Source organism: Camellia sinensis, chromosome 10, assembly GCF_055761805.1.
Source record: "Camellia sinensis isolate YWXY chromosome 10, ASM5576180v1, whole genome shotgun sequence".
Classification (NCBI taxonomy): domain Eukaryota; kingdom Viridiplantae; phylum Streptophyta; class Magnoliopsida; order Ericales; family Theaceae; genus Camellia; species Camellia sinensis.
Window position 1 is genome coordinate 156,983,240 of NC_138970.1, and position 20,265 is coordinate 157,003,504.

Sequence of the window (20,265 nt, forward strand, 5' to 3'; positions counted from 1 at the left end):
AAGGAGCTTTTCTGGCCGGCCAGATATTGGAGAGGTACCCCTATGTGTGTACAACACAACCATGTGGTTAAAATTCCAAGAAAGTGGGTCCAAGGGGTTCAACATTGGCTCGGAAAGAGGGGTTCAAAAGGGTCAATTTGAATTACTGGCCGGCCATGAACTTTTAGGGGCCTCCCAGATGTGTACATCACAGATATGTGGTTCAAAGTTCAAGAAAAAAGGTCCAAGGGGTTCAACATTAGCCCGGAAGAAAGGGGTCAAAAGGGTCAGGTGACCTTAATGGCCGGCCATGAACTTTTAGGGGCCTCCCAGATGTGTGGATCACAGATATGTGGTTGAAAGTTGGCAACACTAGCTCCAAGGTATTCAACATTAGCCCGGAAGTGCGAAAAACGGGCGCCGGGAGGCTCCGGAAGAGAAATAACTGGTTGCTGCAACAATTGCTGGCCTCCCACCCTTCAGTGACCTTCCCTGTGATAAAACAGAGGTACCTGCCAAAAATGAACAAAAATCGTTGCAAAACGAACGTCCCGGGGCCAAAACACGCAGTTCGGGGTCCCGAAAATGGGCTGTTAAGCACCGAAAATGGTATTCGACCTCGAAGTGGGTTTCTTAACCCCCAGTGTCCCTTAAAAGGGATGAAATAGGAAGTATGCCAAAAATCAGAGCAATAGGAGATGGTTAAGCGGTCCCGAACCGAGGCACACGGCCTGACGGCTCCGAAAACCGGGAACCAGACTCCGAAATGGGAAAAATGGCCTACGGCCACCAAATGTAGCCTACGGACATTGAGAGATGGTCTACAGGACCCCTCCCTCCCCTCAGGAAAAGAAACTGAGAAAACCGAGTCTGGTTCGCAAACCGAGACAAGGCACAGAAAAGGGTTCGGGAGTCCGGAGGCAGGGCTCACGGCCGCAACTCCGAAACTTCTGAACGAGCACATCATGCAACATCACCAAGCGCTCAATTGGTGACGTCTGAGTCTTAAGGTCGGTAAAAAATGGGGTGTCTACAGTATGAGATTAAATTGTATTCGACTTGTAGTGCCACATGCTATGATTCATATCATAAGAAATGTTGAATGTATAATTACATGTGAAATATTTTTGTTAATCTCTAGAGTATAATGAATTCAAATTTTAAAGATTTGATAATGATGTTAATGATGAGGGATTATATTTTATATACATACATACAATGAAAGTTATTAAATTTGGAGTAAAATCTTGCTGATGGAGTAAATTTGAATTTTTCTTCCGTTAATAAATTTGGGGGCGTTACAGTAATGACAAGACATTGTATTGGATTTGTTAAATTAATAATAGAGATATTACGTATCAGTGCATTTCTATAAAGTTTCAGATTTTTATCTAGTCCGAAATTGGATTGAAGCATTTTTTATAACTCGACGAGTTTTACATATTGAATGATTTGAATTGTTGATGTGAATTCCGTGTAAATCTACATAAACCCAACTGGAAAGAAGCTGATTCATTCTACAAAAATAATTACATATCAATCAAATTTTTTATCAACATTAATAATTAAAGTTATAAGTAAGTTTTTTAAAAATCTCTAACTATTTTTTTACACAAAATTGTATTATAATTCTCCATTTATCAGTGCATTTCTATAAAGTTTTAGATTTTTATCTAGTCCAAAATTGGATTTAAGCATATTACTAGGCTCTGCGGTCTACCATGGAGTCTACATTAATAATTTAAGCCGTTTAATATTTAGATCTCATCGAGTATTTTATTTCTATAAAAAATTACATTTATTAAATATCGATAGTCACTTAATCAGATCACATTTGTGTGAATAATTTATTTTTAAAATCATAATTACCATTGATACAAATATGATCTGATTAAGTGACTATCGATATTTGATTAATGTGATTTTTTACGAAAATGAAATACTCGACGAGTTTTATACATTAATTGATTTGAATTATCGATGCGAGTTCCGTGATAAGTCTACAGAAACCCAACTGAAAAGAAGCTGATTCATTCTACAAAAATAATTACAAATCAATTAAATTTTTTTATCAATATTAATAATTAAAGTTATAAGTAAGTTTTATAAAAATCTATAACTATTTATTTACACAAAACTGCATTATAATTCTCCACTAATAATTGCAAAGGACACGTGTTAGTATATTCTTGGTTGCTTTTAAAGGTGGATATCATCCCCAACCACTAAAGTTTTCACAACAGACACATGGCTGCTCTACAATCCTCCAGAAAGTTGGAGGGGGTGCTGTTGCACAAGTGGGTTCATTTTAAGATTTCGTTTTGATTATTTAAATTATTTATATTTTATAATTTGTTTAATATATTATTATTATAAAAATTAAATCAATTAGATAATAGTAATTATATATTTAAATTAATTTTATATAAAAAATAACTATAAAATTATAAATGATTCATATAAAATTTATTTGAATGCATGATTTTTATTATCTAATTAATTTAATTTTTTATAAAAATAAAATATTCAATAAATTTTAAAATATAAATTATTTAAATTATTAAAACAAAATATTAAAATGAGTCTATGGGTGGGTCGGACGGTCCAATCTGCTTATGGACCGGAGACCGTCCAAGCCCCCCACACCATAAGAAAAATGTTTGGAAATTTTTAAAGAAGCGTTTTAATAATTCTAATGTATGTATGGACCTATTGAAATGATATTTTGGCCAAATATTTTTTTATTTTTTTTATTTTTCACATTCAATTACGGTTCTAATTTTAGGGGATGAATCACCACAATCCTTCCAACAGAATATTCCATTCTCCACAGTCCCATTCTGTCTCAACTCACTCTCTCTCTCTCTCTCACTACAAATGCAGATTATGTATTCTATTGCTATTCAGTGATTGCTAGTTTCTGTGTGTATGTGTGTGTGAAAATGACGGACACAACAGACGACATAGCAGAGGAAATCTCGTTCCAGAGCTTCGAAGATGACTGTAGATTACTCGGCAGCCTCCTCAAAGACGTTATTCAAAGGGAAGCTGGTTTTCCTTTCATGGAAAAACTCGAGCGCAATCGAGTCCTCGCTCAGGTCTCTCTATCTTTTCTTCTTTTTCTTACTAGTCATTCATGCGCGCGCGCACACACAAACATATAAATTCAGATTTGTATGTATTGATGTATTGGATTCTGTTAGAACATTTTTAATCATCATTCCCTGTTTCTGGTTTCTTGTAGAATTGGGTTTCTCCGTTTTTTTCAATTGGGTTTTGTTATTTCATTTCTGATGAAAGGGGTGAAATTTGCTGATAAATAAATTGATTGATGATAAAATATTTATAATACGAATATTGCCCCTTCAAATACAAGAAATGAAAATAAATCTTATTCATATCCCTCTCTTACATGATTTCCTTTCTTACCCATCCAAACATGATAATGAGAAAACACTATCATTTCTTTTCTTTTTTCATATAGGCAGTGGCCGAGTTTGATTCATGTGGCACCATTAATCCTTAGCAATATTAATTACAAAACTTAACTGAATTCTTTTTTCATTTGGTGATAGACTGACTAAAGATCAATGTGATGTTAAAATTATGTGCCTTATATATGTTTTAATTAACCAATTTTTTTTTATTTGCTATTTTAGTTACTAAATATGATGATAATCACGATGCATACAAAAAAAAGAAAAAAGAAGAAGAAGAAGATACATGTGGAGAAAAACAAGAGAGAAATGAGAGAGATAGAAATAATTATAAGAGAATATTTTGATAAAATTAACCATTTATAGTGACAAATTGTAAGGAATATATTAAAAAGAAAGAGAAAACAAAGATGAGATATAAACATTTAGAAATATTTTTAAAAATTAAAAGGAAGTTTAATGAAAAACTTATTTTAATTAGAGGTAAAAGTATAATTTTTAAAAAAATGAGAGGAGGCATGTGCCCCTTGACCCTATGTAACTCCGTCCATGCATATAGGTGAGAGACCATAATCTTTTTCTTTTCTTTTCTCACCCTGTGATCCAAACATAAGACCAAAGCAGAGTGTCATGATACAAAATGGCTTATCAGAATATGATACTCCAAATTAATACATTCCCACACACACATGCATGTATGGCTACATGAGGAGCATCGTAGGAACTAGAATCGGAAGATTGGAACAACATAGGAAAGTTTAGAATGAGTATATGCTTCGAGACAAACCCACAAAGCTCCTCCATCAAAATGCTCTCTCTGTATCTTCAAACAGTAAATATATAGTACATGAATGTGTGTCTGTGCATGAGTAGATAACCAGATTGAAAAATCAGTACACATCTCAGAAAAGAGTTTACTTTCTCACCATTTCTCACCCAACCTATGAACCAAACATGAGAAAAGAGTTCTCTTCCTCACCATTTCTTATCATTTCTCACCAAATCACCCCCATCCAAAGAAGCATTTCTTCATATCTCAATTGGGTTTTCTTGTTAACAATTCTTGAGGCAGGGGCGGCTCCAAGGCTTGGCCAGGGGTGTCACTAGAACCCCCTGGCTGAATTTTTATTATTATTATTATTATTATTATTATTATTATATAAATATTAGATTTTAGGAAAAAAATTAGTAATTGAACCCACTAAAATACAACTTTGAACCCATAATTTTAAATCCTACTCTTTTGAACCCACTAGTTGATAGTGTTGATAATGAGCTTATTATGCAACGATTTCAAAATATGAAATCTTGTCGTGGTCAATTATAGAAGCTCGTGTATTAGCATGTCTTTTTGTTTAAATAATAGTATCAATATATTGAAATATTTTTGTTTATAATTTTAGAATTTAAATTAATTTGTTGATTTTTTTCTCCATATGTGATATAATGATTAATGTGAATTTTCTATAAGATATATGGTATTTAAGTTTTTGATTGACACCACTGATAAAAATTCCTGAAGTCGCCACTGCTGAGGTGTATGTTTTATAATTTTGTTATGTACACATGCTTGTGCATAGATTTGTAAATGAAGTCACTGAGAAATTTTGATGGGATTTTATTGGTTCAGAGTGCTTGTAACATGAGGCTGGCAGGGATAGAGGACACAGCTGAGCTGCTCGAGAAGCAACTCTCATCGGAAATGTCCAAAATGACATTGGAAGAAGCCCTGACTCTTGCTCGAGCTTTCAGTCATTATCTCACCTTGATGGGTATTGCTGAGACCCATCATAGGTAATTTGTACTCAACTTGTTTGAAATGCTAGCCCTATTAATCATTTTGTTTCCTATTGTCCCATCATAGGTAATTTGAACATACTTACCTTGTTTGAAATGCCATAGCCCTATATATCATTCTGTTTCTTATTTCAATGGTTGTCATTTTTGAGCAATAGGAATATACTTTTATACATAGTTTAATCTAAAACAAAGATATCTATGTTCATCGTTGCAACAATCGTGAATTGGTACTTACAATTCTGAATTTTTTCTAATAGTCATGGTTAATATATTTCATTCTTTAGTTGAAAAATGTTTATAGTGTTTCTGTTAATTTTTAACTTTTTTCTAGGTTAGCTGAATTTTGAATTGCTCTGTTGCTGAATGATATCTGAACAAAACTTGAAATTAGTTCTTATAAAATTTTGATCCATTTAGTGTTAAAAATAGCCAAATAGGAAACTTCCCAAAACTGTTTTCCAGGCTAACGTTCATTCATGCAGAGTACGTAAGACACGTAATGTGGCATACCTATCAAAATCTTGTGATGACATTTTCAATCAGCTGGTTCAAGGTGGAGTTCCCCCAGACGAGCTTTACAATACTGTCTGCAAGCAGGTTATTAATTTTCTTTCACTGACATTTCACATTTTTAGTGCAGTTATCTTATTTGGTTGTTTGATGTTGTCTATTGTGTTGGTAACGTTGGTTTCTTATTGCTGCAGGAGGTTGAGATTGTTCTGACTGCACATCCCACGCAAATCAATCGACGTACCTTGCAATATAAACACATTAGAATTGCGGTAACTTGTGTTCTTGAAATGTTCAGTTAACATGTAAAATTATTATTTATTTAAGTATCGTGTTATTGATTTGGCTTTGATTGTGAACCCGGGCTTTCCTCACAGCATCTCTTGGAGTTTAATGACCGACCTGATCTTGGCCATGAAGATCGAGATATGCTGATAGAAGATCTGGTCCGTGTCTCTTAATAATAATGTTGAAAAATGATGTTATTTTGCTTTTAAATGTTTTCAATGGCCTATAATTCATTCTGGTATTTGTAGGTGAGAGAGATAACATCAATATGGCAAACAGATGAACTAAGACGCCACAAACCTACACCTGTAGATGAAGCTAAGGCTGGTAAACTACTTGAAATTTAAGACGTACTAAAGCTTTCAATGTATTTCTTTCTCTGAAAAGACTCTGTACATTATTCTCTTAGGCTTACACATTGTGGAGCAGTCCCTTTGGAAAGCTGTACCCCACTATTTACGTCGTGTCAGCAATGCTCTGAAGAAGGTTTGTTTTCAATCTGTACTTGCCATATCCTTTAACATATGCATTTATTTCATGGCTCTTCTTTTTCTATGACTTCTTTCTGCGTCTCTTTCTCTCAGCATACTGGGAGGCCACTTCCCTTGACATGCACACCGATTAAATTTGGAGCTTGGATGGGAGGTGACAGAGATGGAAATCCAAGTGTCACAGCAAAGGTTCTGCTTCTAGCAACGGTTCATATGTAAATTTGATTATTTGAACTTATATGAACAGAAATTTCCCCTGGAGTTGGGAAGAATTTAATTTGCTAAAGTAAATTCTGCAAATCCAAATATTTTTGTAAATTTGCTGGGTAGCATATCCATACGCTATCATAGTAATGTGATTCATGGAACAGCCAAAACTTGTTCTAGAAAAATGGAGTCTTGGTATTCTGGTCCATGAATGACGTGCTGCATTGACATTCTGGTCCAAGCCACATCATTCTATATATGATATTCAGTAGAATAATTCTGTTTGCATGCATTACTATTTCACCAAATACACACTTTTTTAAGGTGCCAAACATATGCCTTTAATATGAAGAGAGTACTCAATTTTCTTGATTTATTAGCCAATTTCATTGTTATCTGTTCTGACTGTACTAATGTCAACATTTTTGTGGAAGTATTTTTATTTTTATGTTGTGTAAGGTCCAATTATGTACTTAATCTCATTGAATAGTATAATCTTCTGCTGTTTCAGGTCACAAGAGATGTCTCTCTTTTATCCAGCTGGATGGCTATTGATCTCTACTTCCGGGAAGTTGATAATCTAAGATTTGAACTTTCCATGAACAGCTGCAGTGATAGATTGTCAAGACTAGTTCATGAAATTTTAGAAAGAGGTTGGTCATGTCCAAGTTCTATTCAAACTCCTCTCTTAAACAGCTTATGGATATTTCTATTCTTATTCCTTGTGTCTTTGTATTATGTTAACCGGTGACTTGTAACTGGCTTATGCTTCTATTTTTGGCTCTTCATGATGAACTTTTCTTGCTCACAATCAAATGAGGAACTGAAAATGAGAATCCAGTTGGCTGAGCGGTGAAATTGTTGATATATTGTATATATATGAATGTAAATACTGCATGCTAATTGTCTAACCCTACCATAATGTAATGTAACAATTCATGTATGTATGCATGAAGTTTTTGGCAAGAACATTTATTGTGTAATCTAACTGTGAGAATCATGAGCTTGGAATTGCCAATTGATATATATTTCAAAATTCATAGCATCTAAACCTTGTGAATTTAATATATGTGAAAACAAGCATTAGCAGAATACTGTGTAAAACAAATGGTGAGGGGCTCCTTATATAGGAGATGTAGTGGAGTAGGTGGTAGTGGTAGGTGTGTAGTAGGTGGTGGTAGGTGTAGTAGGTGATGGTAGGTTTTAACAGCCCCCCGCAAACTCAAGGGGGATAGGAACTAACCAACTTGAATTTGGAGAGAGTAACAAAACAAGAAAATAATCTGAAAAATAAAAAATGGATAGGAGACATGTATGGTCGTGTCAGACCGTTGTAGAAGACTGTATGGTTATGGCAGACCGATGTAGACGACAGTTTATGGGGTCATGTCGGACCGTTGTAGCAGACAATGCTGTGACAGTTGTTGTGACAGTTTACGGAGTCTTGCTGGACCCTTGTAGAATCTGTTTGGCTAAATCATGATTTGTTAAAGCCTCAGGTCAGAGGTTCGAGGGCTGGTAGAGAGAGGGAAGGAGAGAGAGAATTAGAAAATTTGGGTTTGTCCGGCAGACGGGCAAGGCGAGGCTGCCGCCCGCCGGTGAAACGGAATCACTAAGTTCTTAACCTTGCTCTGATACCATGTAAAACAAATTGATGTATATTATTGATTGTTGAATGTTATAAATTACAAATGGTGAGGGGCTCCTTATATAGGAGATGTAGTGGAGTAGGTGGTAGTAGGTGGTAGTGGTAGGTGTGTAGTAGGTGGTAGTAGGTGGTGGTAGGTGTAGTAGGTGATGGTAGGTTTTAACAGCCCCCCGCAAACTCAAGGGGGATAGGAACTAACCAACTTGAGTTTGGAGAGAGTAACAAAACAAGAAAATAATCTGAAAAATAAAAAATGGATAGGAGACACTGTATGGTCGTGTCAGACCGTTGTAGAAGACTGTATGGTTATGGCAGACCGATGTAGACGACAGTTTATGGGGTCATGTCGGACCGTTGTAGCAGACAATGCTGTGACAGTTGTTGTGACAGTTTACGGAGTCTTGCTGGACCCTTGTAGAAACTAACCGGAATCAATGTCAGGACAGTTTACAGAGTCTTGTCGGACCCATGAAGGAGCTAACCGGAATCAATGTCGGGACAGTTTACAGAGTCTTGTCGGACCCTTAAAAAGTCGCACCCTCAAAAGGTGTGCCCAATCTTTCAAAAGGCGTGCCATCAAAAGGCGTGCCCAATCCATAAAAAGGCGTGCCATCAAAAGGCGAGCCCAAGTCATAAAAAGATGTGCCGGACATGATGGCGAGGCGCGTCACCACATTGGCTTGCGCGCCCGTTTTGTCGTCTGGCGTCAAGTGGCGCGCGATGCGCGTGTCTGCCTTGGCTATTTAACCAAGACGGATGCTGATGCTGAGGCAGAGGCTAAGACAAAAAACTGGCTAAAAACCTCTGAGAAACTCTTCGTTGTCTTGAGAGAGATATTCTGTAACACTCTGTAACCAACCCTTCTCTGAAACAATCAGCAACCCATAACATGGCCTCTTCGTCCCGTAGTCTGCTCACTCTCTTTCCCGACCTCAACGAGTCCACGAGAGAGGTAACTGGTGCGGTTGCCCGTGAACCTCAACCAAGCGCCCCTGAGTTTGCTCCATTGACCTTTCCTATGCGGTCTGTGGAGCAAAGAATGGCAGCGCAATCAGATATTGAGGCGAATCAGTATACATTGAAGTCATGTGTTGAAACCATGACTGCGGTCACAAACTTGTCGCACCGGCTGCAGAGTAGGACAAATGAGGTGCAGCAGTTAAACGCCCAACTGGCTCTGCTCCAGCGCATGTATAAGGATGCGCGAGCAGAGATAAGTGTGCTAAAAGTGGAAAACAAGGAGCTGAAGCGGAAGGCCACCGTGATGTTCCGATTTGGAGATCCGCCATATGCTGCAGTGGAGGAGCAGCGGGGAGTTGTGATCGTGCCCAGTGGAGTGGGAAACACTGAGGCAACACCGGCAAGGACCGCCCAGGACGGAGGCAAGAAGAAGAGACCGGCGGCAGAGTAGAGAAGGGATACGGAAAAAAAATCCTTTGTTTGTTGTGATGGTGGTCTTTGCTGTTTTTTTTTTTTTTTTTTTTTGTGTGTAAGTGTGATCGGGGTTGATCCCTGAGATGAATAAAATAAGATAAGGTTTGGTGTGCCATTTTTTTGTTGTTGTTGTTGTTGTTGTTTTTTTTTTTTTTACTCATACACCCATGTTCTTCGGATGGAAGACTAAAAAAAAAATAAAGTATAAAAGAAAAGAAAATTGAAGAGAAGTGGGTGAATGTGAAATTAATAAAAAAAGAAAAAAGAAATGGGAGATTTAAAGTTGTGGGCGGGTGTTTTGGTTGCTTTTCAGAAGATGGAGTAAAAAAGTTGAGTGGGGAACATGAGTGTGTGTGGAAAGAATGAAAAAGAAAAAGAATGGGTTGGATTTGTACAAAATAATAATAAAATAAATGGGTGGAGAAGGTTGGAAAAGGGAAGAGAAAAATAAAGAAAGGTAAAGTGGGGGATTTAAAAAAGAGTAAATGGATGTCGTGCATGTATGTGTGGTGTAGTCTGTCTATCAGTAGTGCAATGTGTAGTCTGTCGATCAGTAGTGCAAGGAATAGGGAGAATCCCATAAGAGAGGCTTTCAATTTGGTTTCTGGTCATGAGAATCTGATCCGTTGGGTTGAGATCGCCAACGCTTCTGGATCTTCATGATACTATACACATACGACATCATCACCACGAACACCGTCCTAGTGACGGTCTTGACGACGATTGGAGCGCGACCGCGTTTCACACGATCCAAACCCATGATCACAAGCTTCCTCAGAGGGGTCTTCGGACTTGCCGCGGAGGTTGATGTCGGCGACTCGGCGTGTGGTGGGGTCGCAGCTCACGCCGAATCAGTTGGGGCAACAGTCGGTGCCATTCCAGGAGTTGAATATGCCCAAGTGGTGGGGTTCGTGTAGGACAGCTCTCAAGGCCATTCCAGCAGTTTGCATGATCTCCAACTCCACAAGTGTTGCTCTGGTGACCTCGAGGAGTGATCATAAGTTTGATCTGATGTATGCGAAGAGGGCTTTTGTGCACTGGTATGTGGGTGAGGGTATGGAGGAAGGAGAGAGAGAATTAGAAAATTTGGGTTTGTCCGGCGGACGGGCAAGGCGAGGCTGCCGCCCGCCGGTGAAACGGAATCACTAAGTTCTTAACCTTGCTCTGATACCATGTAAAACAAATTGATGTATATTATTGATTGTTGAATGTTATAAATTACAAATGGTGAGGGGCTCCTTATATAGGAGATGTAGTGGAGTAGATGGTAGTAGGTGGTAGTGGTAGGTGTGTAGTAGGTGGTAGTAGGTGGTGGTAGGTGTAGTAGGTGATGGTAGGTTTTAACATACTGCCTCTTCATTTAGATCATGTACAGTTAACTAACAAATTTGTTTGCCATATGTTGCATAGATTTTGCTCTCACAAAAAAAAAAAAAAAGAAAAAAAAGAAAAAAAAAAAAAGAAGCATGGAGATTTAATATATATAGATAAAAAGATTTTTGCACTTACGAAAAAAAGGGTTGTGTGGTTTTAACATGAAGATTTAATATTTGAACAACCTTTTTATTTTTTGAGAATTTCAATGTTCCTTGTTGGTGTCATTTGAAATAATTTTTAATATTCAAAATTCATAACAATAGTAATTAGACCATTTTCCTGTGCAAAAGTTTTGATGTTTTGTAAAATTTCACTTTGAACCTTGTTTGCCTGTTTATTCTCTTGTATCCCTCTGGAACACTTGTTTTCCTTTGCCTGTTTGCTTTATAATCTAAATCCCTAGATCTGAGTTCCTATGGATAAGGTGCTTATCTGTTCACTGACCATGTCCTTGAAAAAAGCACTGGCACATACCATCTTCACATTGAGTAAATTATGCCACATGGGTGGTGAACTGATATGGTTCAGATATATAGAGTGTTTCGTAGGTTACATTTTCTGTTTTAGAATATGTATGGCTAATGATTCTGAGGTGCAAATTGATATACGGTTGCATGAAGCTGTCCCTTCTGTAGAATGTATGAACTTGCTCTCAAATTTCATGAAGTTCCAAGTACTAAACTAGTTAGCTACTTATTGATTCCATATTAGCCTAAATTTATCTCCAAATTTATCTCCAGAAAATTCCGCTGAGGATCGGCATGAGAATTGGAACCAACCACAAAACTGGAATCAATTGAAGCATCATGACCAACAAGTGCCTTCACTCCCTACACAGCTACCAGATGGTGCTGGTCTGCCTTCTTGCACAGGTGAAAAGATATATTTTGGTATCTGCTCTCTATTTTTGGGTGGTGGTCTATTTTTTTCAGACATTTCTTATGCTTTCAATGTAAAATTCCATTCATTTTTTCTCTTTTTGTTTGTATCATTACGGAAACACCAATTGACTCTATGACTGACACATTACCATGGTATGTCATGAATAGAAGCCCATTTCACTTCAACTCTATACTTGTTGCCTCGATGCTTTTAAAATTCACATTCCTTTTTCTTCATTGAAGTCACCACTCAAGTGCTCATTGAGCCATCTACATACGGTGGCTACTGGAAACTCAATTTTGTGCTTGGGTAAGGTCGCTGCTAGAGTGCTTGGCCTGTTTTCCCTCTGTTGCACTTTGTTTAAGGCCTCCAAACACTTCTACAACTCAAAGAACAATTTAAACAGAGCCTTATCTAAGGAAATTAGCCATTCCTAAATGGCATTGACAATTGGAATTTGTGATTCATGATTACAATGACAAGTTTTGAAAACTTGACTCGGTTTGTATCTACAACATTATTTTTTTTTTTTTGATAATATAACTTTCTTGTTAAATGGTGCCAACTAAATGGGATTTGACCCTCTACACAGGTCATGTAAGTATCTACAATATACTCAACTCAACTCAGCAAGCTCTTGTGTCAATTACACGGGGTTGGTTATATGGATCCATTTCCTTCCATTGGTTTTATTTGCTGTTAGCCTGTCATATCTTTAATTAAGTTTAAGATAGTTTTATCTTTTCTTATTACTTCTGCCTAGTTTTCTAAGCCTTCTTTTATTTCTTTTACTATCCTCGATGTAGATCAAATCACTCCTCACAGGCAGGCACATTAGTTGGTCTACGATGCACATAATCATTCCTCCTTAAAGAATCTCACTTGTTATCTTGTATTTTGTTGTAAATTGTTCATCCATATCACTCGTCTCACTTCCACAACACTCATTTTTTGAACATGTATTTTTCTCAACTGTCTAACATTCAGTACCATACATCATAGAAGGTCTGGTCTTATAGTAGTCTTATAACATTTTCCCTTTAAATTTAATTTAAACCCTACGATCACACATCACTCTTTATGCATTCCTCCATTTCATCCATCCAACCCTAATTCTATGGCTCATGCCCTTCTTAAATTCTCCATATTTTATGAATAATTGACCCCAGATATCTATGACATATATGCTAAAACACGAGAGTCTCATTGACTGCGATAATTTTAAAAATAATTTTCATTTTCTTTTGGGGTTTCATACATTAAAGCTGATGTGAATCATTTGTTTGATTTTCTTTTTCAATGACTGGCTGTCACAATGATTTTTGTTGTTGGTTTATCTCTGCTACTGTCAAAGATCTCTCTGCAACTCATTACTTCTGCCCAATGTCTAACAAAGTTTTAATATTTGTGGCTATTATTTCAATTATCTCAAAACATTTGACATCTGAGAATTTCTTATTTTTTGTTTTGAATTCTTGGCACGTGTTCCAATATTTTTTATGGCTTCTTTCAATTGTGTTCATGTCTAAAATTGATGTCCAAACAGGAATTCTTTTTGTTTACATTGGTTTGAGTTTAAGTAGGCTTAGGGCCTGCTTTGCTAATGCTTTGGCGTTCCAGTTTCTAAACACGTTTCACCAATAATGTGCTGTCATGTTAAACAAGCGCCCTTTATTTCTCATGTTTCGGTTAATGTTTGTTTAAATTGGCATGTTATAGAGATGCCTACCAATATGAAAAATCATTTCTGATTCCTTTGTAAATTTGTGTTCATGTAGAATGCCAGGATGGGGAATCTCAGTATCCTAGAACAGTACTTCCTGGGACAAATTACGTGCTATTGAATCATCAGGTGAGGCAAGTTATATGACGTTTTCACCAAGTAGATGGTTCTTGTAATATTCCTATGATACCAATCAACATCTATTTGGTTTTTTTAATTTATTTTATTTGCTAACGGGAGCCTCGTGCAGTGGGAAATTATTTTAATTTGTTTTGTTATTATTATTATTATTATTTTTGCAGGCTGGCCATGGTACTTCAAGATCAGGCTCTTCATCCCACGATTCAAATCACAGCTTGCATAAAAAATTTGTAGATGGAAATATAGCCAATTCTAATAACTCTCCTGCTGTGTCCCCACGTTCTGCCTCTTTCAGCTCTAGTCAACTCGCTCAAAAAAAACTATTTGGCGAATCTCAGATAGGAAGGACCAGCTTCGAGAAGCTTCTAGAGCCAAGCATGCCTCAACAACCTACAATGGCCCCTTACAGAATTGTTCTTGGGCATGTAAAAGACACGGTATTCCTTTTTCTATTTGACCAGTGACAATATTTGTTGATGCCGGATGGCCGACATATATATATCTATAAAAAAAAGAAAAGAAAAAGTTCTCAATCAATTCTATTCAATATCCAAAAGTCTCTTCAATTAAACATAAGTCCAATATTTATAGATCAACTAAAAATATAAATTAGGAAAAGATAAACCCTCAAAATAATAAGCTCCAAAAATTACTTAATATTAATGCATGTATAGAATATGATAGTGGTGTTGGTGGTAGATAGTGGCATGTATAGAATATGATAGTGGTGTTGGTGGTAGATAGTGGCATGTATATAATATGATAGTGGTAGATAGTGGTAATATATAATATGTAAGTGGCATATAATGGGTTATAATGATGTTTGTAATATCTCCTATATAAGGAGTGTCATTTGGTCTTGTAAAATAAGAAGTTTTGAATATAACAGAAATATATTCCTTCTTCCTCATATTTTCGGAGTTCTTCTTCCTCATATTTTCTAAGTTGGTATCAGAGCAACAAAAAACGCAGCAGCCCTAAAACCGTCATAGCCATGTCGGAAGTCACGTCCGAAACCACTTCAACCCCTGCCGCTGCCATTCCGGTGAAAACGTCCAACTCTCACTCTGTCCAAATCACCACCATCCGCCTAAATGGTGATAATTTTCTCCGCTGGTCACAATCTGTCCGGATGTATATCCGTGGGCAAGGAAAGATCGGTTACATCACTGGTGACAAGAAGGCTCCTGCTGTTAATGATCCGCTGTTCGACAGTTGGGACGCTGAAAACTCCATGGTTATGACATGGTTGGTCAATTCTATGGAGGAGGATATAAGCTCTAATTACATGTGCTATCCTACTGCACAAGAATTGTGGGATAATGTTAGTCAGATGTATTCTGACCTAGGAAATCAATCTCAAGTTTTCGAATTAACTTTGAAGTTGGGAGAGATTCGTCAAGGAGATGATTCCGTCACCAAATATTTCAATTCGTTGAAAAGGTTGTGGCAGGATCTTGACATCTTCAACACATACGAATGGAAATCGGTTGACGACTGCAACCACCACAAGAAAACTGTGGAAGACAGCCGTATTTACAAGTTTCTTGCCGGCCTCAACATTGAGTTCGATGAAGTGCGAGGAAGAATTATTGGCAGACCTCCTCTCCCATCCATTGGCGAAGTATTTGCCGAAGTCAGAAGGGAAGAGAGCCGAAGGAGCGTCATGCTTAAGAAAAAAGGTACTGGTGAATCAATTGAAATTTCTGCTTTAATTAGCGATGCTGCGGCCAACAAGGCTGCAAATTACCAGTGCAGGTTTGATGATAAGCCACGGGTCTGGTGTGATTTTTGCAACAAGCCTCGCCATACACGCGAAACGTGTTGGAAGATCCATGGCAAACCTGTCAACTGGAAAAGCAGCAAACAAGGAGAGAAGAATCGTGGCTTTCCTACCGCTAATGAAGCCGATTCAGGTCCCTTCAACAAAGAGCAGATTGATCAACTCTTAAAGCTGATAAAATCCAACTCCTCATCCGGTACTCCTAGTGTTTTGTTGGCACAAACAGGTAGAAATCCTAAAGCCTTCTCTTGCCTAAACTTCTCTCCGTGGATCATAGATTCCGGTGCCTCCGATCACATGACTAGTTTTTCCCATTTATTTAGTACCTATTTCCCTTGTTCTGGTCATGACAAAATCAGAATAGCCGATGGTAGTTTTTCACCTATTGCAGGAAAAGGATTTATTAAACTAACTGAGAAAATTAATCTCAATGCTGTTCTTCACGTCCCCAACTTAGCCTGTAACCTTTTGTCTGTCAGTAAACTATCTAAGGATTCTAATTGTCGTGTTACATTTTTTGAATCCCATTGTGAATTTCAGGACCAGAACTCGGGGATGATGATTGGGCGTGCTAGGATGCTTGAAGGTCTTTACTACTTTGATGAAGTACCTGTTAGTAATAAAAAAGCTCAGAGCTTTAATAGTACTAGTTCAATCTCTGTTCGAGAAAAAATAATGCTATGGCACTATAGGCTAGGACATCCTAGTTTTCTTTATCTGAAACATTTATTTCCAGAATTATTTAAAGGGATTGATTGTTCTTCTTTTCATTGTGAAAGTTGCATTTTTGCAAAATTTCATCGCTCTACTTATTTGCCAAAACCTTACCAGACTTCCAAACCTTTTTATTTGATTCATAGTGATGTTTGGGGCCCTTCTAAAATCACTACTCTTTCTGGTAAAAGATGGTTTGTTACATTTATTGATGACCATACCCGCTTATGTTGGATTTATTTGATGAACAAAAAATCTGACGTGAAAAATTTATTCACAAATTTTTACAATATGATTGAAAACCAATTTCAAACCAAAATTGGTATTTTACATTCTGATAATGGAACAGAATATTTCAATGAGCAGTTGGGTGAGTTTTTGGAAAAAAAGGGGATTTTTCATCAATCTACATGTCGGGATACCCCTCAACAAAATGGCATTGCAGAACGAAAAAATAAACATCTACTTGAAGTTGCACGTGCTATAATGTTTTACATGCATGTTCCTAAATATTTATGGGGTGAAGCAATTTTAACAGCCTCTTATTTGATAAACAGGATGCCTACAAAGGTGTTAACATACAAAACACCTTTCGATTGTCTCAAAGCTTTTTTTCCTGACACGAGGTTGTTTTCTGATTTACCCGCCAAAGTTTTTGGATGTACTGCCTATGTTCATGTTCCTAGTCAATTTCGTTCAAAACTTGACCCCCGTGCTATAAAATGTGTTTTTTTGGGATATTCCTCAAACAAAAAGGGGTATAAGTGTTTCGATCCTCAAACCAAGAAATTTCATGTGAGTATGGATGTGTCATTTGTGGAAACAAAATCCTATTTCCCCAACACTTCTCTTCAGGGGGAGACAAGTGGAGTAGAAGACCGTTTTTGGGATATTTCTATCCCGCTCCCCAATGTCATTTATCCTACACAAAAACCACATCTGTCTGATAATGATCACTTAGGAGAACCAAGTTCTATGGTGCCTAGTCAAGAAGATTCTTGTTTAGGGGGAGAAGTACTACAAAATGATCTAAATCCTGAGCTTCAGGTTTATACTAGGAAGCGATTTCATTTGAAGAATAATGACCTGAATGTCCATCCTAATGACCCGAATGTCCACCCGAGTTCTGGCATCGAAATTTTAGGTAATCCTATTCCTTCTATTTCCGACCTTGATGTTCCTATAGCAATTAGGAAAGGTGTCCGAAATTGCATTAAACATCCTATTGCAAATTACCTCTCCTATCAAAGACTGTCTAAAAACCATAGAGCTTTCACATCTAGGATTTCACACTTGTTTGTTCCAAGAAATATACAGGAAGCATTGGATGATCCGAATTGGAAATTAGCAGTCATGGAGGAGATGAATGCTTTAAGGAGAAGTGGTACTTGGGAGATAGTTGATCTACCCAAAGACAAGAAAACAGTTGGGTGTAAATGGGTGTTTACGATAAAATGTAACGCAGATGGAAGCGTTGAGAGATACAAGGCGAGACTGGTGGCTAAAGGCTTCACTCAAACTTATGGGATCGACTATCAGGAGACGTTTGCTCCTGTTGCTAAAATAAATTCCATCAGAGTACTGTTATCTCTTGCAGTAAATTCAGATTGGCCTTTACATCAACTTGACATTAAGAATGCATTTCTCAATGGTGATCTTGAAGAGGAGGTGTTCATGAGCCTACCGCCGGGATTTGAGCAGAGACTTGGAAGCGACAGAGTATGCAGATTGAACAAGTCATTATACGGACTCAAACAATCACCAAGAGCGTGGTTTGAACGCTTTGGGAAGGCAGTTATCAGTTGTGGCTTCTCGCAGAGTCAAGCAGATCACACAATATTTTATAAACATTCAAAAAACAGTAAAATTGCAATTTTGATTGTTTATGTTGATGACATCATTTTAACTGGTAATGATGAAGCAGAGTTAGCAGCCCTCAAAGAGAAACTCGCAAAAGAATTTCACATTAAGGATCTGGGAGCTCTCAAGTATTTCCTCGGAATGGAATTTGCAAGATCCAAGGAAGGTATATTCGTTAATCAGAGAAAATATGTTCTTGATCTCCTTGGAGAAACAGGTATGCTTGGTTGTAAGATGGTGGAGACTCCGATCGAGCCTAACTTGAAGTTACAAGCTGCTAAGGCTGAAGAAGTCAAAGAGAGGGAACAATATCAGCGACTTGTCGGGAAATTGATTTACTTGTCTCATACGCGGCCTGATATTGCCTTTGCAGTCAGCATGGTAAGTCAGTTCATGCACTCACCAGGGGCAGAGCACTTTGAGGCCGTTTATAAGATCTTAAGATATTTGAAAGGAACTCCAGGGAGAGGCTTACTGTTCAAGAAACATGGACATCTTCAAGTTGAAGTATACACAGATGCAGACTGGACAGGAAGTGTTACAGACAGGAGATCAACATCCGGATACTGCTCCTTTGTAGGTAGGAACCTAGTTACATGGCGGAGTAAAAAACCGAATGTGGTAGCTAGAAGTAGTGCAGAAGCAGAGTTCAGAGCTGTTGCCCATGGAATCTGTGAAGTAATGTGGATTAAAAGAATTCTTGAAGAATTAAAGCTTTCTCACCCGACACCTATGAAGGTCTATTGTGACAACAAAGCAGCTATATCTATAGCTCATAATCCAGTTCTACATGATCGCACAAAACATATAGAAGTGGATAAACATTTCATCAAGGAGAAAATCAATGCTGGCATAATCTGTATGACCTACCTTCCAACAGGTGAACAATTAGCTGATGTGCTAACGAAGGGACTACACAAGAAGCAATTTGATAAGCTGACTAGCAAGCTGGCTATGGAAGATATCTTCAAACCAGCTTGAGGGGGAGTGCTGGAAATTTGTGTTAATGCATATAATATGATAGTGGTGTTGGTGGTAGATAGTGGCATGTATAGAATATGATAGTGGTGTTGGTGGTAGATAGTGGCATGTATAGAATATGATAGTGGTGTTGGTGGTAGATAGTGGCATGTATATAATAGGATAGTGGTAGATAGTGGTAGATAGTGGTAATATATAATATGTAAGTAGCATATAATGGGTTATAATGATGTTTGTAATATCTCCTATATAAGGAGTGTCATTTGGTCTTGTAAAATAAGAAGTTTTGAATATAACAGAAATATATTCCTTCTTCCTCATATTTTCGGAGTTCTTCTTCCTCATATTTTCATATTTTCTAAGTATTAATTCCCTCAATAAAAATGCCCTACAAGTTTTGATTCTTCCAGGATCACCTCACGTAAGTGTGATGAATAATGGGTCCCCTCATGTGATTCCCATCACTTGTATAATTACAATTGTGGATGTTGAAGCTTCTATTAATACTTTCACATCTTTTGCTGCTTTACAGTAGTAAGCACACTTGCCTGTGACTAGCATTATGTAGAAACCTTGTTATTTTTATTTTTTGTTTTTTAAAAGGAAACTGCCATCAGATACTTCAGTCTATACCTTGCGTTATTAGCGTTGCTGCCTCACGATGATGGTCTCACTTGGGTGAGCCTCCAACGATAAATGTTACCTGTGTCCTGCAAGATTCTCTTGCTTTGGTCTCATTTAGGATAAAATCATTCATAAGGCTGTTTGGATCATAGATTTGGGTAGGGATTTGGAAAGAGAAAGGAAAAAGGTGAGGACACTGTGAATGTAATATAAGCTAAATTTTCTCCATTTCCTTTTCCCTATCCAAATCCATGATAAGCACTGATGCCTTGGGGATGAACATGAGTAATGTGTCTCCTCATATGAAGTGCTTGAATTGCTGTGGTGTTATTGTTGCTTTAATTAATTCCCTTCTGTCATAGCATGAAGTCAATGTGGGTATTTGC

The 20,265-nt window shown here is 37.3% G+C and overlaps 1 protein-coding gene and 1 pseudogene across 1 annotated transcript in view; one reads left to right on the forward strand and one right to left on the reverse strand.

Annotated features, from left to right (window-relative positions):
• Positions 1-2,625: 2,625 nt before the first annotated feature.
• The window catches only part of LOC114257092 (phosphoenolpyruvate carboxylase 4), a 29,312-nt gene continuing 11,672 nt past the window's right edge, over positions 2,626-20,265 (forward strand). Inside the window, exons 1-12 of the mRNA XM_028196815.2 lie at positions 2,626-3,077; positions 5,047-5,210; positions 5,699-5,813; positions 5,921-5,998; positions 6,104-6,172; positions 6,263-6,341; positions 6,424-6,500; positions 6,599-6,694; positions 7,224-7,365; positions 11,912-12,043; positions 13,832-13,905; positions 14,079-14,354. Coding sequence (XP_028052616.2) covers positions 2,922-3,077; positions 5,047-5,210; positions 5,699-5,813; positions 5,921-5,998; positions 6,104-6,172; positions 6,263-6,341; positions 6,424-6,500; positions 6,599-6,694; positions 7,224-7,365; positions 11,912-12,043; positions 13,832-13,905; positions 14,079-14,354 — 1,458 coding nt within the window. The 5' untranslated portion in view covers positions 2,626-2,921. The remainder of the gene's footprint in view (positions 3,078-5,046; positions 5,211-5,698; positions 5,814-5,920; positions 5,999-6,103; positions 6,173-6,262; positions 6,342-6,423; positions 6,501-6,598; positions 6,695-7,223; positions 7,366-11,911; positions 12,044-13,831; positions 13,906-14,078; positions 14,355-20,265) is intronic.
• On the reverse strand, positions 9,318-10,635 carry LOC145801388 (uncharacterized; annotated as a pseudogene).